This window comes from Anolis sagrei, chromosome 9, assembly GCF_037176765.1.
Source record: "Anolis sagrei isolate rAnoSag1 chromosome 9, rAnoSag1.mat, whole genome shotgun sequence".
Classification (NCBI taxonomy): Eukaryota; Metazoa; Chordata; class Lepidosauria; order Squamata; family Dactyloidae; genus Anolis; species Anolis sagrei.
This window is the reverse complement of record NC_090029.1, coordinates 38,157,042-38,184,302: the sequence shown is the minus strand read 5'-3', so window position 1 is coordinate 38,184,302 and position 27,261 is coordinate 38,157,042. Positions and strand designations below refer to the sequence as shown.

Sequence of the window (27,261 nt, the reverse complement as noted above, 5' to 3'; positions counted from 1 at the left end):
CCGCTCTGAGTCCCCTTCGGGGTGAGAAGGGCGGATATAATCATCAATCAATCTTTCAAGATTTCAAAAAATAAAATCTCCCTTGTCAAAGGTAGTGCTTTTTTTTAAAGAAGCACATTAATTAATTATAACTATTCTCTATAATGCATAGTTCATCAAATTGGTCTCCCAGGTTTGCTAGCTCTGATTGGAGTGACGAATCTGGGGGATGATTTGGGCTCATTCCCCCCTAGGAAAGCTATTAGATATTTTCAGAAACACAGAGCTCTCTAGCTTTTGCCTCTAGTCATACAAATTCATTTGCAACCACAATTTATTGCTTGAAGGAGAAACATAACAAGAGCCCACTCTTCCATTGCATGCTTTGCTTGTTTGATTCCTTATGAAGTGTGCACCCTGTCTCTCCATCTCCCTTCTTACAAACGTGGATTCATCAGGAGCAGGCTCGTAGCCAGGATTTCATTTCGGGGGGTGGGGGGTGAATTTTTTTCAGGGGGGGTTTCGGGGGGGGGGGGGGGGCTGAGTCTGAGTGAAAGAGGGTCTACCCTAGCAAACCTTTTGTATCATTACCCCAATACCCCCTCCATGCATATGGGATATATTGAGCATGGTGATCAGATCATGATAGGAATAAACATAACACCAGTCAGGCCTTCTCGCGAACCATCATGAGAATTTGGGGGGGGGGGGTGAAGCCCCTCAAGCCCCCCCCCCCCCCAACTACATGCCTGATCAGGAGGGATGTCCACTGCTCGGCAATGGCAACCTGTTCCTCCCGAGCTCTTTAGCAACTGGCGAGGAGGTCGGACTTCTCCTTGCCGGGCTCTCTTCGTGCTCTCTTCGTGCTGCCTTTGCCCAGCCTGAGCCGCTCTCTGAGTGCTGGCAGACTTAAGCGCAAGCAGATGTAAGAGATGCAAAGCTTGTATAGGCTGATTATAGTAATAATGGCCCCTAATGTCATTAAGAAGGCCGTTATTGTGTGGTGATTAAATAGCAGCTGACTGGCGCGATTAGACTGTAAAAGTGCAATTAAGTTCTTAATCATAATCTGGAAAGGGATAGGCTGCAGATGATAGGATTGGGCTGGGCTATTATTATGTCCCCCGCCCATCCAAGAAGATGAAACACACAGGGTTTCATGCTGAGATATTTTGTTTTTTGGTAACAGTTGTTTTGATCTTCTCTTGTACTCTGATTTCCAGCCATTTGTAGATTTGTAGATCACAGTCGCCCCCAAAGATCTTGCAATTGTAAGGTTCTATGATTGGATCTAGTTGTAGAGCCATAGATTCTCATGTGGAAGGCATCTCAGGAACATCTCAGTCCCTCCAGGAGTTTAAGATCGTCTAGGGAGGCCCTGCTCTCGGTCCGTAGGGAGACCAAGGTGCTTGTCTATAAAGCTATTCTCCTCCCAACCCTGCTCTATGCCTGCAAAACGTGGACTGTCTACAGACGTCACGTGCAACTCCTGGAACGATTCCATCAGCGCTGCCTCCGGAAAATCCTGCAAATCTCTTGGGAAGACAGGCGGACAAACGTCAGCGTGCTGGAAGAAGCAAAGACCATCAGCATTGAAGCGATGGTCCTCCGCCATCAACTCCACTGGACCGGCCATGTTGTCCGGATGCCCGACCACCGTCTCTCAAAGCAGTTGCTCTACTCTGGACTTAAGAACGGAAAACGGAATGTCAGTGGACGGGAAAAGAGATTGAAAGATGGGCTCAAAGCCAACCTTAAAAACTCTGGCATAGACACTGAGAACTGGGAAGCCCTGGCCCTTGAGTGCTCCAGCTGGAGGTCAGCTGTGACCAGCAGTGCTTCAGAATTCGAGGAGGCATGAGTGGAGGGTGAAAGAGAGAAGCGTGCCAGGAGGAAGGCACCTCAAGCCAACCCCGACCAGGACCGCCTTCTGTCTGGAAACCGATGCCCTCACTGCGGGAGAAGATGCCGGTCAAGAGTAGGGCTCCACAGCCACCTACAAACCCACAAAAATAGTCATCAAGGAAGACCATCTTACTCGTCCAATGAGGGATCCCCTAAGTGAAGTGAAGTCTCGGTCCCGCCTTTGTCACAGGTACGGCTGGCGGGGGCGAGAGACAGGGCCTTCTCAGTGGTGGCCCCTCGGCTATGGAGGCCCTCCCTAAGGATATCAGATTGGCCCCCTCCCTGTTAACATTTTGAAAGAGAGGCAAGACTTGGCTCTTTGAGCAGGCATTTCCAAGTACAGTGTAACAGACACAGGAACATGGAATGGTTGGACGATGTGATTGGACAATGTTTTTAATAGGAGACCCTAATGTTCATGTTTTCATTGATTTTGTAATGGTTTTATTATCCGATTGTTTTTATTGCATTGATATTGTATTTTATGGTCTTGGCACGAACTATAAACCATCCCAAGTTGCCTGCGGGATGAAAGGGACGGTATATACATAGAGTAAATCAATCAATAAAGGGCAAAGTGCGACTACGATCAAGTCCTGTTTGAGAAGAACACCTTTAGGAACACTGTGAGTCAGGCTCCATCTACATTGTCATGCAATGCAGAGTGGAACTGCATTATATGGTCAGCATAGACCAGGGGTTCTCAACCTTCCTAATGTCGCGACCCCTTCATACAGTTCCTCATCTGGTGGTGACCCCCAACCATAAAATTATTTTCTTTGCTGCTTCATAACTGTCATTTTGCTCCTGATATGAATCGTAATGTAAATATCTGATATTCAGGGTGTATTTTCATTCACTGGACCAAATTGGGCACAAATACCCGATACGCCCAAATTTGAATACTTATGGGGTTGGAGAGGATTGATTTTGTCATTTGGGAGTTGTAGTTGCTGGGATTCATAGTTCACCTACAATCAAAGAGCATTCTGAACCCCACCAAGGACAGAATTGGACCTAACTTTCCACATGTAACCCAGATGACCAAGAGAAAATACTGTGTTTTCTGATGGTCTTTGGCGACCCCTTCGACACCCTCTGGCAACCCCCCCAGGGGTCCCGACCCCCAGGTTGAGAAACACTGTCATAGGCCATCCAATCCAACCCCGTTCTGCCAAGAAGCAGGAAAATTGCATTCAAAGCACCCCCGACAGATGGCCATCCAGCCTCTGTTTCAAAGCCTCCATCACACTCTGGGGCAGAGAGTTCCACTGCTGAACAGCTCTCACAGTCAGGAAGTTCTTCCTCATGTTCAAGTGGAATCTCCTTTCTTGTAGTTTGAAGCCATTGTTCCATTGCGTCCTAGTCTCCAGCTTGCTCCCTCCTCCCTATGACTTCCTCTCCCATATTTATACATGGCTATCATGCCTCCTCCTCCACATCTTCAGGAATGGCTGCTCTACCTTTTAAAAAGCTGGTTGCATTAACAGAAAGCTTATTTAGGGAATTCAGGATTGATTGATTTTGTTATTTGGGAGTTGTAGTTGCTGGGATTCATAGTTCACCTACAATCAAAGAGCATTCTGAACTACACCAATGATGGAATTAAACCAAACTTGGCACACAGGACTCCCATGACCAAGAGGAAATACTGGAAGGGTTTGGTGGGCATTGACCTTGAGTTTTGGAGTTGTAGTTCACTTACATTTGGGGTGCACTGTGGATTCAAACAATGATGGATCTGGACCAAACTTGGCACGAATACCCAATATATCCAAATGTGAGCACTGCTGGAGTTTGGGGAGAATAGACCTTGACATTTGGGAGTTGTAGTTGCTGGGATTTATAGTTCACCTACAATCAAAGAGCATTCTGAACCCCACCAACGATAGAACTGGGCCAAGCATCCCACACAGAACCCCCATGACCAACTGTATTGTTGAAGGCTTCCATGGCTGGAATCATTGGGTTGTTGTAGGTTTTTCAGGCTATATGGCCATGTTCTAGAAGCATTCCCTCCTGACGTTTCACCTGCATCTATAACAAGCATCTTCAGAGGTTGTGAGGACCTGGGATTTAGTTGTAGTTGCTGGGATTTATAGTTAACCTACAATCAAAGAGCATTCTGAACTCCACCAACGATGAAATTGAACCAAACTTCCCCCACAGAACTCCCATGACCAACACAAAATACTGGAAGGGTTTGGTGGGTATTGACCTTTAGTTTTGGAGTTGTAGTTCACTTACATTTGAGGAGCACTGTGGACTCAAAGAATGATGGACCAAACTTGGCACAAATACTCAATGTGCCCAAATGAGAACACTGGTGGACTTTGGGGGAAACTAGACTTTGACATTTGGGAGTTGTAGTTGCTGGGATTTATAGTTCATCTACAATCAAAGAGCATTCAGAACCCCACCAACGATTGAATTGGGCCAGACTTCCCACACAGAACCCCCATGATCAACAGAAAATACTGTATTGTCGAAGGCTTTCATGGCTGGAATCACTGGGTTGTTGTAGGCTTTTCAGACTATAGGGGCATGTTCTAGAACAGGGGTCCACAAACCTTTTAAACAGAGGGCTAGGTCACAGTCCCTCAAACTGTTGGCCGGCCGGATTATAATTTTTTTTAAAAAACCATGAATGAATTCCTTTGCACACTACAAATATCTTATTTGTAGTGCTAAAAACACTTTAAAACAATACAATAATTAAGATCAAGAACAATTTTAACAAATATAAACTTATTAGTATTTCAATGGAAAGTGTGGGCCTGCTTTTGCATGATGTGATAGGATTGTTGTTGTTGTGTGCTTTCAAGTAGTTTCATACTTAGGTTGACCCAGAGAGAGGGCTGGGTAAATGACCTTGGAGGGCCGTATCCGGCCCCCGGGCCTTAGTTAGAAGCATTTTCTCCTGATGTTTCACCTGCATCTATGGCAAAGATCCGCAGAGGTTGTGAGGTCCTCATAACTTCTGAAGAGGCTTGCCATAGACGCAGGCGAAAGATCAGGAGAGATTGCTTCTATAGCATGGCCATATAGCCTGAAAAATCTACAACAACCCAGAAAGTACTCTGTTTCCTGATGGTCTTTGGTGACCCCTCTGACACCACCTTGCAACCCCCTCAGGGGTCCTGACCCCCAAGTTGAGAAACACTATCATAGACCCAAACTGCATGTTGTGGCCATGTAGATCCAGCCCCAGAGCAACCGAGACGCTGTGTGCGGCTCCGAGCATCCAGCTCTCTAAGCAGGACAGAGACATAATGGATGCCCTCCACGGTCCCTAGGTATCTCCGTCTTCGAAGGAAGGTTCTTAATTATCTAATTAGCGCATGACACCGTACCATTTCTCTTCATACTGGTTGTGCCCCAGCCAAGGCGAACCCTGTGAACGTGCCTCAAACACTGAGTCTGATTTCCATTCTCATCCGTCTTCCTCTGAGAAGAGAGACAGGGACGGCTCACTCATGAAGACAGATGTGGCAGCGCACAGCTCTGCTGCGCACACGTCCCCTTCCCTCCCGCTCCCACGAGAGATTTTTACATTATTGAGATGATTAGAAACGCTTCTGTCAAAAGGGGTCTTGCTGATGCCATCGCTCTCTTTTTATTGCTTGCCTGCAAAGTGACGGTTGCACACTTGCATTGAGGGTGGGTTTGGGGCCGGGGATTATGGGGGGGGGGGGGGGCAGGAGCAACAGCGACAACAAAAAGAGACGTTGTGACAGCCATGATCAAATGATCTCATTCGCTGCTTGCTGTCTTGGCTCACATTTTACGGTTATTACATGCAGCGCAATAATGTTCCTTTCCTGCTGATTATTTAAGGGACAACTGTGGCAACTCACAGAGCTCCCAAACGACATATCTGTGCATTGCGCTCCATGGTTCATTTCCAGTTCATTCTCAGACTCCACCTGGCTCAGAGCTGGATGGCTCAAGGGCTTGGTAATTGGATGCTGAACCTCTCCTTTCTAGGTCACGCATTGAAATGGTGCCCGGATCACAACAAATGTCTTTTCCCTTCCACTTGCTTGGCTTGTGTTGTTGTTTTTGTTGTTTGGTTGGGGTTTTTTTGTCTCCTGGTTTTTTGGCGTCCTTTTGTCACACAAAAGAGCAGAAAATGAAATTTGGAAAACATTGTTCCCAGCAATGAGGTGGGTTTGTGTTCTTGACACAGAACCCCCAAACTGTCACCATCTCCTTAAGCTCCCCCTTTAATTTTTCATGAGAAAGGAATGGCATTTCAAAATGGAATTTGCTGCAAATGCCGTGCTCTGCTTTGCCATTGGGATAAGAGGTCACAGTATTTAATAGGAGTGTGTTGTTGTTCATTCGTTCAGTCGTCTCCGACTCTTCGTGATCTCATGGGCCAGCCCACGCCAGAGCTCCCTGTCAGCCGTCACCACCCCCAGCTCCTTCAAGGTCAGTCCAGTCTCTTCATGGATGCCATCCATCCATCTTGCCCTTGGTCGGCCCCTCTTCCTTTTGCCTTCCATTTTCTCCAGCATCATCCCCTTCTCTAGGCTTTGCTGTCTCCTCATGATGTGGCATTCAAAGGACTTCCGCTTTGTCTCTAGTCTCCTTCCCTCCAATGAGCAGTCGGGCTTTCTTTCCTGGAGGATGGACTGGTTGGATCTTCTCGCAGTCCAAGGCACTCTCAGAACTTTCCTCCAACACCACAGCTCAAAAGCATCGATCTTCCTTGGCTCAGCCTTCCCTTAGGTCCAGCTCTCACATCCGTAGATGTGACTACAGGGAAGACCATGGCTTGGACTAGGCAATGGATCTTGGTTGCCAGTCTGATGTCTCTGCTCTTCACTCTTTGATCAAGATTGAACATTGCTCTCCTCCCAAGAAGGAAGTGTCTCCTGATTTCCTGGCCACAGTCTGCGTCTGCACTCATCTTTGCACCTAGAAATACAAACCCTGTCACTGCCTCCACGATTTCTCCCTCTATTTTCCAGTTGTCAATCATTCTTGTTGCCATGATCTTGGTTTTTTTGATGTTTAGCTGCAACCCGGCTTTTGCGCTTTCCTCTTTCACCTTGATTAGAAGGCTCCTCAGCTCCTCCTCGCTTTCGGCCATCAGAGTGGTGTCATCTGCATATCTGAGGTTGTTCATGTTTCTTCCAGCCATTTTCACCCCAGCTTTGCATTCATCCAGCCCCGCACATCCTCGCATGATGTGTTCTGCTTACAAGTTAAAGAGGTTGGGTGAGAGGATGCAGCCTTGCCGGACGCCTTTCCCAATCTTGAACCAGTCTGCTGTTCCGTGGTCAGTTCTGACTGTGGCTCCTTGGTCCTTGTACAGATTCCTCAGGAGAGAGGGAAGGGGGCTTGGGATGCCCATACCACCAAGAACTTGCCATAATTTATAGGAGTGTACACGGTACCATTTTTTAAAATGATGTTTTAGATCAGACAGAGGCTGACGGTTTAACTGATGATTTAGAAAGGATTGTGGGCTTTCCTGTGGCACAAAGTGATGGGCCCTCAAGTCTGGGAAATGATGAGAAAACTGGCTCAGAAAGTGCAAGGCCTCAAGGCCTTTCAGGGGAGTCAGAAGTAGCAACAACAGATAAGGAAGCGAATGAAGAGCTGAATTATAAGGAGGTTCCCAGAAGAAATCACCTGTAGATAGAGAGATCAACAAAAGTCTTTGTTTACAATTGCATTGGTCAGAGAGATTACATGGGAAAGTTGTGGAGAAAATTCATAGGAGATGTAAGGCTTTCATGGGTCTCTATTAAACAACAAGTTGTTTACCTTAAGGTCAGTTCAGGCAACACTGTGTTAAAGTGAGCAGCTAAGCCTGAGTTGTCTTGTTTCTCGTTCAAGTCAAGCCTTGGTTTTGGATTTAATATCCTGGAAGTTGTCTATGTTCCTGTTCATATACTCTGTTCACATTTTTACTAGATATACCTTCTTGCTTGTGGACTTATGCTGTACCTGTGATTTCTGGCTGTTCCTGGACTTTGTCACCTCTGGAACTTTATGAGACATTTGGATTACTGCTTGGTTATCACCTGTTGCTAAACATTTTTGGATTATATATCTTTATTCCTTATTCCTGATTTGATATGCTTTTTATGTGTTTCTACAGTAAACTGTTTACTTATATTCCTGAACTCTTGTGTGGTGCAGTGGTCATAGGTGTTTCCAGGCCTGGAGTGCAACAAACAAAATCTGGGAATTCTGGCAGTTTTATAAACTGAACCTCCAGAAACAGGATGGCAATAGGGCTTGAATTGATGGTTCCGGCCTAGCGTCCCTATCCGAATGTTTCTCCCACTATTTTAATTTATTTTGTTTACAACATTTCTACCCTGCCCTTCTCAAGCCCTTTGGGGAGAGGGGAGGGGGACTCAGAGCGGCTCATATTGGCAACAATTTGATGCCGCAGCAAATATGACACTATAACAACAATATAGAAAATAAATAAAACAATAGATTAAAAATAGTTAAAACCATTATCACAATCATGTAGTCCAGTTTGACATCCAAGGTGCTGCCACGCCTGCTGGCCAAAAGCCTGGTTCCAAACCATGATTTTAATTTCTTCCTAAAGAAAAGGAGGGATAAAGCTCACCTGATCTCTCCGGGGAGCAAATTCCACAGGCGCGGGGGAGGGGGGGCGTCACCACCGAGAAGGCCCTGTCCCTTGTCTCCACCAGCCGTGTTTTTGAAACTGGTGGGATCGAGAGCAGCGCCTTCCCAGATGATCTTAAACTATGAGGTGGAACATAGAGGGAGATACGTTCGGACAAGTAAGCTGGGCCAGAGCCATGTAGGGTTTTATATGAACCATCTCGGAGATTAAGCTCTTCTGGGAAGGCCCTGCTCTCACCTCCTTCACAGGGGCCATTGGTGGGTATGAAAGACAGGGCCTTCTCAGTGGTGGCCCCTTGGCTGTGGATTTCTCTCTTGAGTGAGATCAGATCAGCCCCCTCCCTCCTGACCTTGAGAAAAAAAATCTGAAAATGTGGATGTGGGACCAAGGTTTGAGATAATTTATTAGTGCAGTAAGTGAAAGCGGAATGGTGCAATGATAACTCCCCGAGGCGACTCGATGCGGATTCCAGCATACACAAGCACAAAGGCAAACGTTTAATGCCTAGAAACAACATGGTGTGGAAAATGAAAGAGAGAGGAGATTATTGTACCTGCTTGCTGTCTCATTGCAATCACCTTAATGTAGGGAAGGGAATCCTATTGGCTTCAGGACATTCGTGATCACGCTTCTCCGCATTGGCAGAACAGCATTGCTTTGATAATTTATGCTCTCTTGATCTGTCAACCTTGCACTCTCTCCTTTCTGCCTTATGCTCTAGCCAATTTATTTATTTAATTTAACTGCAATTTTGGCAATATCATTTTTAAAAAGTGGAAACAGCCATAGATGGGTTTTACTTGCCAGTGAAAAGGCGTGTTGCACTAACGGATGGCATGCAAAACAACAGCAGGAGAGATAGTGGCATGATGTGATAGAGTGCCACCAAAGAGGTTGTTGTTATGCTGCTGAAATTGCGCCTTGGAAGACTCCCGTGATAAAGTCCCCGGTCTGTGCCTCTTTGCATACCTAATTGGCCTGGGGAGGGGAGATGGGAAGGAGATTTCAATAACGTTTGCAAAGCACTTTGAACAGGAAGAACAATGGGCACCGTAAGTGATGGGAATAGCAACAATAATAGCCATGATTATTATTAATTAACTGCTGCTGCCAGCTGTGCTTGAAGCAAGGCAGAGCATTTGAAGGAGAGGGCTCGAGGCCCCACGGTTATGAAGTGGCTCAAAAGCACACGGAATTGAGTCTGCATGCTAATCGCACGAGGATTCAGATTAATGGGTGCTTTCTAACTGCCGTGTGACTCCTCAGGGAAAATGTTAGGGAGGATTTCAGTGGTTCTTACTTGCAGCCACTGGAGCAGCATTTTCCGCATCCTAATCACTGATGACATGAGATGTGATGTGTAGGGATGCGTCAACAAAAGTATTGCAGTATGTCTAGCAGGCGTTTCCGAATTTCCCTATAACTGATCTAATGCGTAGTTTGTTTCCACCTGTTCCACTGGTTTCAGACTAATACCAACATATTCAGTGGGACTTCAAACTACAAGAGAGGAGATTCCATCTGAACATGAGGAAGAACTTCCTGACTGTGAGAGCCGTTCAGCAGTGGAACTCTCTGCCCTGGAGTGTGGTGGAGGCTCCTTCTTTGGAAGCTTTTAAGCAGAGGCTGGATGGCCATCTGTCAGGGGTGATTTGAATGCAATATTCCTGCTTCTTGGCAGAATGGGGTTGGACTGGATGGTGGCCCAGGAGGTCTCTTCCAACTCTTTGATTCTAGGATTCTATGATTCTATGACTTCTTTGTTGTGCACCTTTACTTAAGGGATAAGACCCGCATCATATAATAGGATTTATATTTGAGGAAGCTTCATAGGGACATATGAACCATCTAGGACCTTAAGAACGCCGTAAAGCTGAACAGGGCCTAGGGTTACAGCCTGTGTTGGATGAGGTCACACTCCCCCTGAAGACGCAGGTTCGCAGCTTGGGAGTGATCCTGGACTCATCGCTGAGCCTGGAACCTCAGGACTCAGCGGTGGCCGGGAGAGCTTTCGCACAATTAAAACTTGTGCATCAGTTGCGCCCGTACCTTGGGAAGTCAGATCTGGCCACAGTGGTCCACGCTCTTGTTACATCCCGAATAGATTACTGCAACACACTCTACGTGGGGTTGCCTTTGAAGACTGTTCAGAAACTTCAGTTAGTCCAGTGACAGGCAGCCAGAGTTCTCACAGGAGCATCATACAGGGAGCACACCACCCCTCTGTTGTGTCAGCTCCACTGGCTGCCAATCCAATTCCGAGCACAATTCAAAGTGCTGGTCTTGACCTACAAAACCCTATACGGTTCTGGCCCAGCGTATCTTTCCGAACGGATCTCCTTCTACGTCCCACCTCAGAGTTTAAGATCTTCTGCAGAGGCCCTGCTCTCAACCCCACCTCTATCACAAGTGAGGTTGGTGGGGACAAGGAGCAGGGCCTTCTCGGTGGTGACCCCTCACCTGTGGAATTCACTCCCTGGGGAAATTAGGTCATCGACATCCCTCCTCTCGTTTAGAAGGAAATTGAAAACCTGGATTTGGGACCAGGCCTTCGGGTAATCTGGCGGATAGATAAGGCACAAGCGACGACTAGAATTGATGCATTGGACAATGTGGAATTTGAATTTACGGACTCTGAGCTGATAAACGTTGAGCACCAGATTGTTTTTAGGGATTGTGATGTATAATGGATTGTTTAATTGTTTTAATTACTGTTTATATGATGTTTTTTTACCTTGTTGTTGTGCCGGCATCAAATTGTGCCTTTTTGTAAGCCGCCCTGAGTCCCCCCTCGGGGGTTGAGAAGGGCGGGGTAGAAGTGCGAGAAATAAATAAATAAATAAACGTCTGGGGAGACCCTGCTCTCATTATAGCCTTCGTCACAAGTACGTTTGGCAGGGACGAGAGACAGGGCCTTCTCGGTGGTGGCCCCTCGGCTGTGGAATGCCCTCCCTAGGGATATCAGATCAGCCCCTCCCTTTTAACATTTCAGAAAAAGTCAAGACGTGGCTTTTTGAGCAAGCGTTTGCAAACGCAGAGTAACTGACACAGGAAAATGGAACGACTAGACAATGGAACCAGACAATGTTTTAACAAGGAGATACTATGTATTTATGTTTTCTTGATTTTGTTATAGTTTTTATTATATGTTGATGTTTTTAATTGTTTTTATGGTATTATGGACATTGAATTTTGTCCTGTAAACCACCTTATGTCGCCTATGGGCTGAGAAAGGTGGTATACAAATATAGTAAACAAATAAATAAATACTCAGTTCTTGTGGGTTTTTTCGGGCTATATGGCCATGTTCTAGAGGCATTTCTGCCTCTAGAACATGGCCATATAGCCCGAAAAAACCCACAAGAACTGAGTGATTCCGGCCATGAAAGCCTTCGACAATACAAATAAATAAATAAATACACTGAAAGGTTTTTTTTAATTTCATGTCAAAAGCATTACATAAATAAATAAAGTTTAAAATTGTTAAAATAAAGACATCACAAGCAGCGAAATAATTTTAGACCAAAAATAAGCAACAGCAACTGCATTGACTGTAGCTTTATGTCCTGATCTGCAGTTTTCTAGAGAAGAAATTACTGCACAGACAGACTGGAACGGCTTTATTTCTCAAAGCATGCAGTAAGGTTGCAAGCAAAGTTCCACCTGACAGTTGCTTTCCCTCTCACCTCATATCCCTTCCTTTGGGTCCTCCCCTTCACTGCCCCATTTCCATGGAAACACTCTCCTTTGCTTCAAGTGAGCTACAGGCCAAGGCAAGTCCTGTGTCTCCTAGACATCCTTTATTAGGAACACTTGGCTTCAAGTTTCTGGGAAAGCGAGAAGTGATAGATCTGGGACCACTGCGTCTAGAGGACAGGATTATGCTTCCAAGAATTAGAAGCATATAAATAAAAATGTAATGCTCGTTTGTGGGATTAACATAACTCAAAAACCACTAGATGAATTGATACCAAATTTGGACACCATACAGGCCAATCAGGCATGTAGCCATGGGAGGGGGGGGGGGTCACGAAAAGGCCTGACTGGTGCATTATTTAAACTATTATGCTTATTCATATCATGATCTGATCATCATACTCAATATATCCCATATGCATGGAGGGGGTATTGGGGTAACGATACAAAAGGTTTGCTAGGCTAGACCCTCTTTCACTCAGACTCAGCCCCCACCCCCCCCCGAAACTCAGGCCCCCCTGAAAGAAATTCAACCCCCCCCCCCCCCGAAACAAAATCCTGGCTACAGACCTGAGGCCAATAAGTGACCATCATTCATAAAAACACTGAAAAACACAAGAAAAAAATGTTAAAAGCCCCCAAATAAAAAATACATTACAATGCATATGCAAACACATGTATATACACCAGTACACAAATATATACACACAAAGCACATATACGCAGACTGTGCCACAGCAACACATGGTAGGGGATGGCTAGTAGAATCCTAGAGTTGGAAGAGACCTCGTGGGCCATCCAGTCCAACCCCATTCTGCCAAGAAGCAGGACAATCGCATTCAAAGCACCCCCGATAGATGGCCATCCAGCCTCTGTTTAAATGCCTCCATAGAAGGAGCCTCCACCACACTTGAAACAAAAATTCCAGATGAGGAAGTATCTGTTCCAAAAAGACACCTTTTGTATTGTTAGGAGGCAAATTTCCAGTCATTTCTTTCCTATGAAGGAATATATTGCTCAATTCCTCTTTCAAACGAAGCAATGATCCATCCGTAGGTTTGGGCAGGAATAATTAACGCGAGGCTTTACTCCCCCTGAATGGAACCGTACCGCCAGGGAAATAAACACTTTGTGTACATCTCAGCAGATGAAATTGCATCTTTTGGTCTCTCCTTATGTTTTGCATTTTAATGCAATGCTGATGATAACGTTTGTTAAAAATGGGGAAGGGGTGAGAATGAGAATGAGAGAGAGAGAGAGAGAGAGAGAGAGAGAGAGAGAGAGAGGGTCCTTCCGAACAGGGCAGTTCCAGCCACGGCATAATGGGTGCGAGGCGGGGAGAATTATGATCGGGGCTGCACTTGAGGGATGCAATTTCCTGAGATATAGTCTCTCTCTGAAACGCATGAATTAGCTCTCCATTCTCAGCCGAGGGGAAATCTTTCTCCATGATCCTTGAAGCTGATTCTTTAAAAATAATAATAATATATATATATACATACAAAGATTGCAAAGAGCTGGATGGGGAAGTGGAAATAACATTACAGCGTATTCCTGGGGAGTGTGTGTAAAACTGGAAACAAAGCCATTGTGATGGAGACATGTATACTCACTCAAAGCCAAGCCTGCAGGAGCGTTTTCTTCGTGGAATGTTTTGAAACCTATATCCAGCAGCTTTCCACTAATAGTAGTAGTAGTAACAACAACAGCAACAACAATAATAATCATGTTCGAAAACTAAGTATGGAGCTGGCGCAACAGAGGAGTAGTATCCTCCCTGTGCGCTGCTCCCGTTAGTAGTCTGGCTATCGCACGTTGGACTAATTGAAGCTTCCGGGCAGTCTTCAGAGGCAACCCCACGTAGAGAGCTTTGCAGTAGTCTAAACGGGATGTAACCAGAGCGTGGACCACCGTGGCCAAGTCAGACTTCCCAAGGTACGGGCGCAGCTGGCGCACAAGTTTTAATGGTGCATAAGCTCCCCTGACCACCTCCAAAACCTGGGGTTCCAGGCCTAGCGATGAGTCCAGGATCACTCCCAAGTCTTCAGGGGGAGTGTGACCCCGTCCAGCACAGGCTGTAACCCTATGCCCTGTTTGGACTTTCGACTGACCAGGAGGACCTCTGTCTTGTCTGGATTCAATTTCAATTTGTTCGCCCTCATCCAGTCCGATACAGCGGCCAAGCACCGGTTCAGGACCTGGACAGCCTCCTTAGTAGCGGGTGGGAAGGAGTGACAGAGTTGGACGTCATCCGCGTACAGATGACACCGCACCCAAAACTCCGGATAATCTCTCCCAATGGCTTCATGTAAATGTTAAACAACATAGGGGACAGTACTGAACCCTGCGGGACTCCACAGTACAATGGCCATGGGGTCGAGCAGGAGTCCCCTAGCGACACCTTCTGGGATCGCCCCACGAGAAAGGACTGGAGCCACTGCAAAGCAGTACCCGCGAGGCATCCCAGAAGGATACCATGGTCGACGGTATCGAAGGCCGCTGAGAGGTCCAGCAGAACCAACAGGGACACACTCCCCCTGTCCAGTTCCCGGCGAAGATCATCCACTAAAAATATTATTTACACAGCAGGGATGCGCCGCTTCCTGACATTATACTTCCTCCCTAGAACAAGGCAGAGGAAATCTTTGTCCCTCCAAATTGTTGGGCTGTGACGGATAAGGAGGGATGATGGGAACTGCACTACAACCGAAGGAACAACAGCTCTCTGTTCCTGTCTTTGAAACGAACACGTTTCTTGTTATCAGCGAGAATACAAAGTAGGGCTTCGTGGAATGGTGATGAGTGCAGCATGTCAAGCAGTGGTGCGAAAAGCTGAACTTGCTGAAATCCTTTCTTCTCTCCTTTCTGAAGCCATTCGGCTCCCTTTTCATCTGGTCACCCTAATAGGGAACTAACAAGAACAAATGCTTCTCACATACAATGTGTTGTTCACCACATCTCCATGCTCTGTTACCCTGGATTTAAACTGAAGTAGCAAAGGAGAATGCAGGCTGAGAATTCCTTGTCCGGATTTCCGAGATCCAAAATATTCTAAAATTGTCCACCTGGGCAACTGATAAAGGGACACCTTTGCTTTCTGATGCACACAAACTATATTTCATACACAAAAATTATTAAAAGATACTATGTAAAATTATGTGTGTATAAGGTAAATATGAAACATAAATACATTTCATGCTTAGATTTGGGCCACATCTATAAGATACGAGGGTTGAATGAAAAGTAATGCCTCCACCTTCGTAACTCCTCAACAGATGGCAGTACTGGTATGCGGCAGGTACTGGCTTCTTCAGTAGACTCTACAGTTCCATTTTGGCAGGAAACCTTAGCAATGAACGGTTGTGTTGTTAAAGTGCAAGGTATGGAACCCTGCGCAAACAGTCGGTCAATGCAACTTAAGCAACATATGTGGCACGGACTGGCTTCTTCAGTAGACTCTCCTCTACAGTTCCATTTTGGCAGGAAGCCTTAGCATTGAACGGTTGTGTTGTTAAAGTGTGAAGTATGGTCAGTCAGTGCGACTTAAGCAACATGCAGTCATTGAATTCTTGACAGCAGAAGGTATCCCGTCAACATCTTTAAACTTACTCGCCCAACGATGCACAGTACTCACATCAACACAACCACCATAAACAGCTTGTATTCTCTGATGAATCTCCTTTGGGGGTGACACCTTCTGCTGAACATTCCACAGATATATAAACCCCATTTTCCTAGTTTCCAACAGACCCCTCAACCTCCGAGGATGCCTGCCATAGATGTGGGGGAAACGTCAGGAGAGAATGCTTCTGGAACACGGCCATACAGCTCAGATAACTCACAGCAACCCACTAGGCCTGGGTAACAACGGAAAATTTTGTTTCTAAAATCGATTCGTTTTTTTTGGGGGGGGGGGTTGCGTTTCGTTATTTAAAATAATTACAAAATTTTCCTTTTAAAAAGTTCGATATTTACGAAATTTCGTAAATGTGAAAAAAAATTACAAAACATTAACGAATCGATTTCCGAAACAATAACGAATCGATTCGTTAATGGCGGACGCGACCGTGAAATACACTAAAAAACCTCCAAAACCTTCTGAAGCTTCCCTCTCCCTCTGTTCTTGACTGTTGGTGTGATATTATAATTTTTTTTCACTAATTAAACCATAAAACTGGCCCAGACATGCGGAAATAATAACGAAACGACCTCAGAACAATAACGAAACGAATACAATAACGAAATACGAAGCATTTACAAAACGTGTTTAAAAATTCGTTTTTTTAAAATTGCTCCAGAATGGTTCGTTATCGTTTTGTAATTAAAAAAATTAACGAATTATTAACGAATTACGAATTAACGAAACGAAACCGCCCAGCCCTACAACCCACTGTTACAAGGCAGTTTTTAAAAGCTACACAGTCCACATTGACTTGAATGGTGTTCCGTCTCCCAAGAAACCTGTTTTGTTTCAGGGCTGTTGCAGTTTGGCAAAGCCTGCAGAGTTAGCAGCCAGAGGCAGGAAGGCCAGTTTGCAGGCCCTCTGCAATGATTGGCCGGCTCAGAGAGTAACTTTTGAGCCCGCCCCTTTTACCAGGTCAGGCTTCCATTTTGGAGCCCCATTCAGTTCTAAAGGAGCAATGGGATGTCCTAGAGGCCTGTTCAGGAAGCTCCGAGAAAGCATTGCAAGTACTAAAATAAAACAAGTACATTGAGTAATTGAGACCTATAGATAGATAGATAGATAGATAGATAGATAGATAGATGGATAGATTCATTGAGTTATTGAGCTATAGGGAACAATTGAATACAGATAGAGTTTATTATGCTATAGAGAAATTATAGATAGATCAATAGAAGAGCTATTGAGTATTTAGAGAGATAGTATTGGGCATTTGCCTCCAAAGCTGATTTTGAGTTATAGATAGGAGAAAAAACGGCTTTTTCTGACCATAGGCCAGTGTTTCTCAACCTTCCTAATGCTGCAACACCTTCATCCAGTTCCTCATGTTGTGGGGACCCCCAGCCATAAAATTATGTTTGTTGCTACTTCATGACAGTCATTTTGCTACTGTTATGAATCGTAATGTAAATATCACATATGCAGGATGTATTTTATTCACTGGACCAAATTTGGCACAAAGACCCAAAACACTGAAAATTGGATACTGGTGGGGTGGGGGGCTGCTTTGTCATTTGGGAGTTGTAGTTGCTGGGATTTATAGTTTACCTACAATCAAAGAGCATTCTGAATTCCACCAACGATGGCATTGAACCAAACTTGGCACACAGAACTCCCACGACCAACAGAAAATACTGGAAGGGATTGGTGGGCGTTGACCTTGAGTTTTGGAGTTGTAGTTCACCTACATCCAGAGATCACTGTGGACACAAACAATGATGGATCTGGACCATCATTGGCACGAATACTCAATATGCCCAAATGTGAACACTGGTGGAGTTTGGGGAAAATAGAATCTTGACATTTGGGAGTTGTAGTTGCTGGGATTTATAGTTCACCTACATCCAGAGAGCATTCTGAACCCCACCGACGATGGAATTGAACCAAACTTGGCACATGGTTCTCCCATGACCAACAGAAAATACTGGAAGGGTTTGGTGGGCACTGTCCTTTGGTTTTGGAGTTGTAGGTCACCTACATCCAGAGAGCACTGTGGACTCAAACAAGGATGGATATGGACCAAACTCTACATGAATGCTCGATATGCCCAAATGTGAACACTGGTGGAGTTTGGGGAAAATAGAATCTTGACATTTGGGAGTTGTAGTTGCTGGGATTTATACTTCACCTACAATCAAAGAGCATTTTGAACCCCACCTATGACAGAATTGGGCCAAACTTGCCACAAAGAACCCCCATGACCAACAGAAAATACTATGTTTTCCTGGTGGTCTTTGGCGACCCCTCTGACACCCCCTCATGACCCACACAGGGGTCCTGACCCCCAGGTTGAGAAACACTGCCATAGGGGCTCAAGATTAGGGTAGAAGAATTCCACAATGCATTATACCTCAATATCTGTATATAAGAAAACTCATCTCTATGCTTTACTCATTGACTGTTGGTAACATGAATAAGCTGAGCCAAGTCTACAGGGACTTGGTTAATAAATACCCTGTTTGCTGTTTGAAACCTGAAGTGGGCTCAGTTACTCAGAAGGTTTGAGCCTCGAAAGAAAGACCCCAGCGGTCTGCCCAGGCAAAGAGAGCGGCACATCATCATAAGGCGTTTGGGTGTGATGGCACAAATGGCATTGTCTTGTCGAAGGCTTTCATGGCCGGAATCACTGGGCTGTTGTAGGTTTTTGTAGGTATGGCCATGTTCTGGAGGCAATTTTTCTCCTGATGTTTTGCCTGCATCTATGGCAAGCATCCTCAGAGGTAGTGAGGTCTGTTGGAACTAGGGAAACTGGGTTTATATATCTGTGGAAAGACCAGGGTGGGACAAAGGACTCTTCTCTGCTGGAGCTAGGTGGGAATGTTTCAGCTGATCACCTGGATTAGCATTCAATGGCTTGGAAGGGCCTGGGGGGAATCTTTTGTTGAGAGTGATTTTATGTGCCTGTTTGTTTCCCCCCTGGTTTTTTTTGCTGTTGTAATTTTTGAGTTTTTTAATACTGGTAGCCAGATTTTGTTCATTTTCATGGTTTCCTCCTTACTGTTGAAAGGAAACTCAAAAATTACAACAGCAAAACAACAGAGGGGAAACAATCAGGCACATAAAATCACTCTCAGCAAAAGATTCCCCCCAGGCACTTCCAAGCCATTGAATGCTAATCAAGGTGATCAGCTGAAACATTCACATTAGCCCCAGCAGACAGAAGTCCTTTGTCTCACCCTGGTCATTCCACAGATATATAAACCCATTTTCCTAGTTCCAACAGACCTCACTACCTCTGAGGATGCTTGCCATAGATGCAGGTGAAACGTCAGGGGAAAAATTGCCTCCAGAACATGGCCATATAACCTGGAAAAACCTACAACAACCCACAAATGGCATTGCTTTGCATTCAGATTCTCTCCAAATTTAGGTAGTAGCCACCACTGCTTTCATGGCCGGACACAAAACCCAAGCAATATCTCCTTGTTTTTCTTTCTCCTCCCTCCCTCTTCTTCCAGGAACCATTACCAAAACTGTGCAGCAACTGCAGGAGCAGAAGGGACCCGTGGAAAATGGTGCTACACGCTCACCTTCAACGTGGTTTTCCCCCATAAGGAAGACGTCTGCTACTTGGCCTACCATTACCCCTACTCCTACTCCGCTATGATGGTAAAGAGATTTTCCTGACGACGTTCCAGAAAGGCTTGGAATGAATGGATGCATGGTTTTGTGTTAAGTAATTTTTAGGTGAACATGAATATTCTCAATGTATTGTCGAAGGCTTTCATGGCTGGAATCACTGGGTTGTTGTAGGTTTTTCCAGGGTATATGGCCATGTTCTGGAGGCAATTTTTCTCCTGACGTTTCGCCTGCATCTATGGCAAGCATCCTCAGAGGTTGTGAGGTCTGTTTGGAAGTAGGAAAAAGGGGTTTTTATATCTGTGGAATGACCAGGGTGGGACAAAGGACTCTTGTTTGCTGGAGCTAGGTGTGAATGTTTCAACTGACCACCCTGATGAGCATTTGATGGCCTGGCAGTGCCTGGAACAATCTTTTGTTGAGAGGTGATTAGATATGCCTAATGGTTTACTCTCTGTTGTTTTGCTGTTGTAATTTTAGAGTTTTTTAATACTGGGAGCCAGATTTTGTTCATTTTCATGGTTTCCTCCTTTCTGTTGACATTGTCCACATGCTTCTTGTGGATGTCAATGGCTTCTCTGTGTAGCCTGACATGGTGGTTGTGAGAGTGGTCCAGCATTTCTGGGTTCTCCAATAATATGCTGTGTCCATGTTGGTTAATATTCTCAGTTGTGCTCAAGTTATTGGGATATATGAGAGTAAGGGGTCATCAAGACATGTTTAGGAAAGTTGCATCAGTTGACTTCCCACAATGCGTCTGCTTCAATTGTTCTTAATTGGCAGGAGATGGTCCCAACGAAGCCCCTGTCACTCTGCGTCTTCAGCTGTTTCTAAAATATTCCAATTTCTCGGCCCTCTTTATAAATGAGGGCAAAAACACAGAATGACAGAAACCTTTAAGCAGAGAAAAATCTAGATTTCTGTATTGATTTTAGGGAAGCTTGAAAAATGGAGAAAAGTGCAGATCGATAAATGCAGCACTGAGTGTATGCATGCATACAGAAAACATTTCAAACAATGCATTGTATAATATCGTATCACACATGGTTGCAAAATCATAATGTCTTTATTAGAAGACATGCCTTTGCTAGAAACTGAGACCCATCGTCTCTTCATAAGCTCCGTTATTAAATCACCCTCCTCTCGATTATAAATCAGGTTCAGTTCTGGTCACAATGAACTTGAATGAGATTAGGATAAGAGAGGAGCATCATCATCATCATCATCATCATCATTGACTAGCTATGTGATGCAAGATACTCCACTTTGGCAGAAAAAACGAAATGCAAAGTGACAGAATGGGGGACGAGGAGGACTGGCGCAAGAGCAGGACGTGTGGAAAAGATCTTGGAGTCCTCGTGGGGAGGAAGAAGGGGAACATGAGCCAGGAATGTGATGTGGCGGCAAAAAAAGCCAATGGGATGTTGGCTTGCATCAAGAGGAGCCTAGTGTCTAGATCTTCTAGGGAAGTCCTGCTCCCCATGCTCTATTCCGCTTTGGTTAGACCACTTTACCTGGAATATTCTGTCCAATTCTGGGCACCACAATTCAAGAGAGATATTGACTCTAAGCTGGAATGTGTCCGGAGGAGGGCGACTCAAAGGATCAAGAGTCTGGAGAACAAGCCCTATGAGGAGCGGCTTAAGAAGCTGGGAATGTTTAGCCTGAAGAAGAGAAGGATGAGAGGAGAAATGATAGCAATGTATAAATATGTGAGAGGAAGCCACAGGGAGGAGGAGGGAGCAAGCTTCCTTTCTGCTTCCCTGGGGAGAGACTAGGACGCAATGGATCAATGGCTTTAAACTACAAGAGAGGAGATTCCACCTGAACATGAGGAAGAACTTCCTGACTGTGAGAGCCGTTCAGCAGTGGAACTCTCTGCCCCGGAGGGAGTGGTGGAGGCTCCTTCTTTGGAGGCTTTGAAGCAGAGGCTGGATGACCATCTGTTAGGGGTGATTTGAATGCAATATTCCTGCTTCTTGAGAGAATGGGGTTGGACTGGATGATGGCCCAGGAGGTCTCTTCCAACTCTTTGATTCTAGGATTCTACGTAGATTATATAAATGGGAGAGTTTTGCCTTCTTGGACCGCAGTCTCACTTCTTAAATAGATGACTTCTGACTACAGATTGGCTGAATATCACAAGGATTGGGGAAATGTCTTTGGTATAGCATTGCAAGAGGGCTTTAAACTAAATCCTGGGGGTGGAGATGATAGTTCAAACATCAGCTTAAAGGCAAGCTCAAAACATGTGAATTCCAGAGGAGAAGATAAGGGAAAGCAGGAGATCCATTAGAAATATTGCCAGGAAGTTACTAGGCTAGACTAAACAAAGCCTCAAATACTCAGAGATTGGGAAATAAACAAGATGAGCTTGAAATCCTAATGCAGAAAAGTCACTAAAGTCATAACATCATATGGTTTGCTTTTGTTGTTGTTGTTCATTTGTTCAGTCATTTCCGACTCTTCGTGACCTCATGGACCAGCCCACGCCAGAGCTCCCTGTCGGCCATCACCACCCCCAGCTCCTTCAAGGTCAAGCCAGTCACTTCAAGGATACCATCCACCCATCTTGCCCTTGGTCGGCCCCTCTTCCTTTTCCTTCCATTTTCCCCAGCATCATTGTCTTATCTATCTTTCCTTTCCTCTCATAATGTAGGTTTGCTTTTGAGACTTTCAAATATTTTTCACACTGTGAGTGGTTGAGTTGTGGATGCATTATGCATTGGCTCTGATGCTCATTGGTCCCTTTGCTGGCTCTCATATGGAGCTGCCCAAATCTAATTCCTATAGACATGATTCAACCTCTGAGGATGCTTGCCATAGATGCAGGTGAAACATCAGGAGAGAATGCTTCTAGAACATTGCCATATAGCCCAAAAAACCGACAACAACCTAGTGATTCCAGCCCTGAAAGCCTTCGACAATACCTTGCAACTAGTAGGGTTAGACAGTTTGAATAAGCCGTGTCAACCTCCTTGTAACTGCACTGCCTTCCACGTTTCCCATGAAAGGCAAGACTTGGCCCCCTTCTTTCCTCTCTTGTTTGCCAGAGCAGGAGAAGAGGGCCCCTCCTGCTGAGCTCCTGGAATCCACAACACTTTCAAGTCTGTTTGCAGGCTGGAGAGCACAACATTCCGGAGGAAGGAAGATGGAGTCTTTACACCATCAGAAAATCTGGGAGTGCAGAAAGCTAGCCAGGGCATTCTCAGTTGACCTGTGACTATTTGAAGCTGTGCTGCCTAAGGGGAATGGGAGGATTGAAACACCATTTTTAAAAGAAATGGGTGGGAGCTGAGAGGTCCTTTGAGGGTCTATCATCCATCTTGAGGCTGGACTCAGCGTGCTATGGATGTCATCTATATAAACAAAAATGTAGAATTAATATAACTCAAAAATCACTGGATGAATTACTGCCAAATTTGGCCACAAGGCTCCTACTAACCCAAGGAGTGACCATCACAAAAAATGGGTTGTTGTGTGTTTTTTCGGGCTATATGGCCATGTTCTAGAGGCATTTTCTCCTGACGTTTCGCCTGCATCTATGGCAAGCATCCTCAGAGGTAGTGAGGTTTATGCCTATGTTTTTGTTTTATATTGTATTGTTGTTCATTCGTTCAGTCGTCTCCGACTCTTCGTGACCTCATGGACCAGCCCACGCCAGAGCTCCCTGTCGGCTGTCACCACCCCCAGCTCCTTCAAGGTCAGTCCAGTCCCTTCAAGGATGCCATCCATCCACCTTGCCCTTGGTCGGCCCCTCTTCCTTTTGCCTTCCACTTTCCCCAGCATCATTGTCTTCTCCAGGCTTTGCTGTCTCCTCATGATGTGGCCAAAGGACTTCAGCTTTGTCTCTCGTCTCCTTCCCTCCAGTGAGCAGTCGGGCTTTCTTTCCTGGAGGATGGACTGGTTGGACCTTCTCGCAGTCCAAGGCACTCTCAGCACTTTCCTCCAACACCACAGCTCAAAAGCATCTCTCTTCCTTGGCTCAGCCTTCCCGAAGGTCCAGCTCTCACATCCGTAGGTGACTACAGGGAAGACCATGGCTTGGACTAGGCAATGGATCTTGGTTGCCAGTCTGATGTCTCTACTCTTGACTATTTTATCGAGACTGGACATTGCTCTCCTCCCAAGAAGGAAGCATCTCCTGATTTCCTGGCCACAGTCTGCATCTGCACTCATCTTTGCGCCTAGAAATACAAAGTCTGTCACGGCCTCCACGGTTTCTCCCTCTATTTCCCAGTTGTCAATCATTCTTGTTGCCATCATCTTGGTTTTTTTGATGTTTAGCTGCAACCCAACTTTTGCGCTTTCTTCTTTCACCTTGATTAGAAGGCTCCTCAGCTCCTCCTTGTATGTTTTTGTATTATTTTGCATATGTGGAAACCGCTCTGAGTCCCCTCAGGGAGATAGGGCGGTATATAAATATATATATATAAATAAATAAAATATAAATTATTGTTATTATTATTACTATTATTAATTTCCTGCACAGAAATTAATATTTTCTGCGCAAAACAATTGCTTGTGGATTTGGCATAGAGTAAGTCCCCAATTATGGTCCTTTTTGCAGAGGAAATAGCCTTCTTTATACAAAAGGAATTTATCTTACTGTAGAAATATTAGTCTGCAGAAATGGCAAAACCACCAAGGAGATATTGTGCAAAGTCCCAAACTGTGAAGATGCTTCCAAGTGCATGATTCTTCTTGTCATGTTTTTCCAGTACTTGAGAAATAGAGAAACACCCTTCTCTATCAAATAGTTCTGCCGCCTCACCAGACTACAACTCTTGTGATAACCTTGAGCCATGGTAATTAAGGTGGTGTTAAACTACATTAATTCTACAGTGTAGATCAGGCATGGGCAAACTTTGGCCTTTCCTCTAGGTGTTTTGGACTTCAACTCCCACAATTCCTAACAGCCTCAGGACCCTTCCTTTCCCCCCCTCAGCTGCTTAAGCAGCTGAGGGGGGGGGGAAAGGAAGGGTCCTGAGGCTGTTAGGAATTGTGGGAGTTGAAGTCCAAAACACCTGGAAGGCTGAAGTTTGCCCATGCCCGGTGTAGACGCACTCCTGGTTGACACACATAGTCTATTGGAGGCCCCAACTTTTTGCCCTAGTTCCCCTTTTGCTATGTAGATGAGGAACAAAAATCCAGCTCGTGAATGTGCATTGCCAAGTTTTATTTTCTAGCATATGTCCATGCAAAATGTATGGGGTTCCTCCCCCCGCCCACCCCACCCCTACCCCAGCTACTCCTTTTCTCCAGACTCGTAATGAATTCAAAGTGATTTAGCAACCCAAGGGCTCAATTACCTGTACAATGCATTTGGAATGATGATAAAATCCCATATGGAAACAGTGCCTTGGAAACACTGATCATAATCTAATGTACATTTAATAACTGCAGGCATATTTGCAGCACAGCTATGCGCATTGAGAGGAGACCACACAAAGGGGCCGGATTCAATACCACCATTGCTTTGAGTAATGAATCACTGCAGGATTATAAATGGGAAATAGTTATTGGCAGATCCTTGAGGCATGCTTGCCTGTAGTAGCAGAGCGGAGTCTAGATTGGCCATCTTTTGATTGGAAATAAGGATGGCACTTGGGCTTGGATCAGAAGGCAGAGTTTATCATAAGTGGTTTGGGAACGGCAGCGCCCGATTGTCCGACACGGATAGAAGGAACAGTTCAAAACTCTCTGTCTCTCCTTTGCTGGCAAGTGCTTGCAGCAAAACCTGGAAATGTTAGTTTGGACTACTTTTGCATAACTACTCACCAGACTGGCTAGCGGATTCTGAGAGCTGGAGAAGAAAAAGTAAATTTTCCAAACGCTGGTTGTTATGAACCCAAAGAGGTGCTTGTTTATAAAGTTTATAAAGAAAAGAGATTGAAAGACGGGCTCAAAGCCAACCTTAAAAACTCTGGCATAGACACTCAGAACTGGGAAGCCCTGGCCCTTGAGCACTCCAGCTGGAGGTCAGCTGTGACCAGCAGTGCTGCAGAATTTGAAGGGGCACGAATGGAGGGAGAAAGAGAGAGACATGCCAAGAGGAAGGCGCGTCAAGCCAACCCTGACTGGGACCACCTTCCACCTGGAAACCAATGACCTCACTGCGGGAGAAGATGCAGATCAAGAATAGGGCTCCACAGTCACCTATGGACCCACCGCCAGTGCGCCAATGTTGGATGACAATCCTACTCAGATTACAAGGGATCACCTAAGTATGTGATTATTTCCAAAACATGTGTATAACAAAATATGTATTTGTTTGGAACCTCTTTTTTTATATTGTTACATTCGAATGCTATTTTGATCTAGAGTTACAAAACACCTTGTAGCACCTTCCGTTCATAACTGTCTTGTTTCCCCACTGCAGTCTCACCTCGACCTCCTGGAACAAACCACAAACCACCAGAAAATCTTCTTCCGGAAGCAAACTCTGTGCCACACTTTAGGAGGAAACCCTTGCCCTCTGCTCACCATCACCGCCATGCCTGAATCGGAAAGGAGCCACGACATGGAGGAGTTTCGTAAGTCACGGGGGCCAAATTTAGGCTACCTTCATTTTGCAGTTTTTGTGTTCTCACTCTGTTTGATGCTCAGTCACAGTGTCATACTCTGCAGCTGTTCCAGTTTGACAGGGACAGTGAATCCTCAGTAGTTCCAGTATTTCAGAGACGTGTAAAATGTCCCAGATTCTCTCTCCTCGTCCCACTTTCCCTTCTTTATCCTCGGCTTGATTCAAACTGAGTTCAAACTGAAAAGTAGTTTGCATTCAATTAACTCAGTGGGAGGAGAGGCAATGAAGGGACACACAAACTTGCTTTTCCCAACAGGCTCAGACAAAAGCAAATTGTTGCAGCCTCTCCAGCCTTTTGAGTTACTCCTCATTTGGCATGTTGACTATGCTCTGATGTTTGGTCACATATGTCCCAGTTTTCATCCGTGAACTGTTGGAGGATGCATTTATTGTTGGAAATAGCAACCTTCTCAAGCTTCCACTAGTTGGGTTATTGTAGGTTTTTCCGGGCTATATGGCCATGTTCTGGAGGCAGTTTTTCTCCTGACGTTTTGCCTGCATCTATGGCAAGCATCCTCAGAGGTAGTGACCTCACTTCCTCTGAGGATGCTTGCCACAGATGCAGGCGAAATGTCAGGAGAAAAATTGCCTCCAGAACATGGCCATATAGCCCGGAAAAACCTACAACAACCCAGTGATTCCGGCCATGAAAGCCTTCGACAATACTTCCAGTAGTTGTTTGTTATATATATAAAATTCAGATTGCTTACTGTATTGTATATGTCTGTATTGGTATACAAATTTACTTTAAGTCTTTGTTGTGCAAGGGGCTGCAGGCCATTTGATCAAATCAAATCAAATCATTTATTTCGGTCATTGACCAGCACAGGAAATAGAGTCACATTTTCATACAAACTTGGTATGTTTGGTACATTCAAAATATAAATATAACGACTGAAGCACAATTTGGGTGAGTGAGGGAGCAGAAGGGGAAACAGGGTAAAAACATACAATGCCCCGATCCATCACCAAATTGTAGATTCAGGGAAGAAGATTAGTGGACACACCGTGTGACCAGGTCTGGGCTTGTTCAGGGCTCAGACTCCATTTTAGAAACAGTTCAGTTTAGGCTTCAGTAGAGGAGTTTGCCTCAGGCTTCAGTAGGAACTCTTTGCTTTAGAAGACGGAGACTGTTTCTCAGAACAGAGAGGTGCTTTCAGTGGTTCCCAACCTTTGGGCCTCCAGGTGTTCTGGTCTTCAACTCCCAGAAAT

The 27,261-nt window shown here is 45.2% G+C and overlaps 1 protein-coding gene across 1 annotated transcript in view; it reads left to right on the top strand.

Annotated features, from left to right (window-relative positions):
• AGBL1 (AGBL carboxypeptidase 1) overlaps positions 1-27,261 on the top strand; it is a 728,548-nt gene that overhangs the window by 170,559 nt on the left and 530,728 nt on the right. Inside the window, exons 16-17 of the mRNA XM_067471459.1 lie at positions 19,343-19,493; positions 25,846-25,999. Of these exons, the coding sequence (XP_067327560.1) occupies positions 19,343-19,493; positions 25,846-25,999 (305 nt within the window). The remainder of the gene's footprint in view (positions 1-19,342; positions 19,494-25,845; positions 26,000-27,261) is intronic.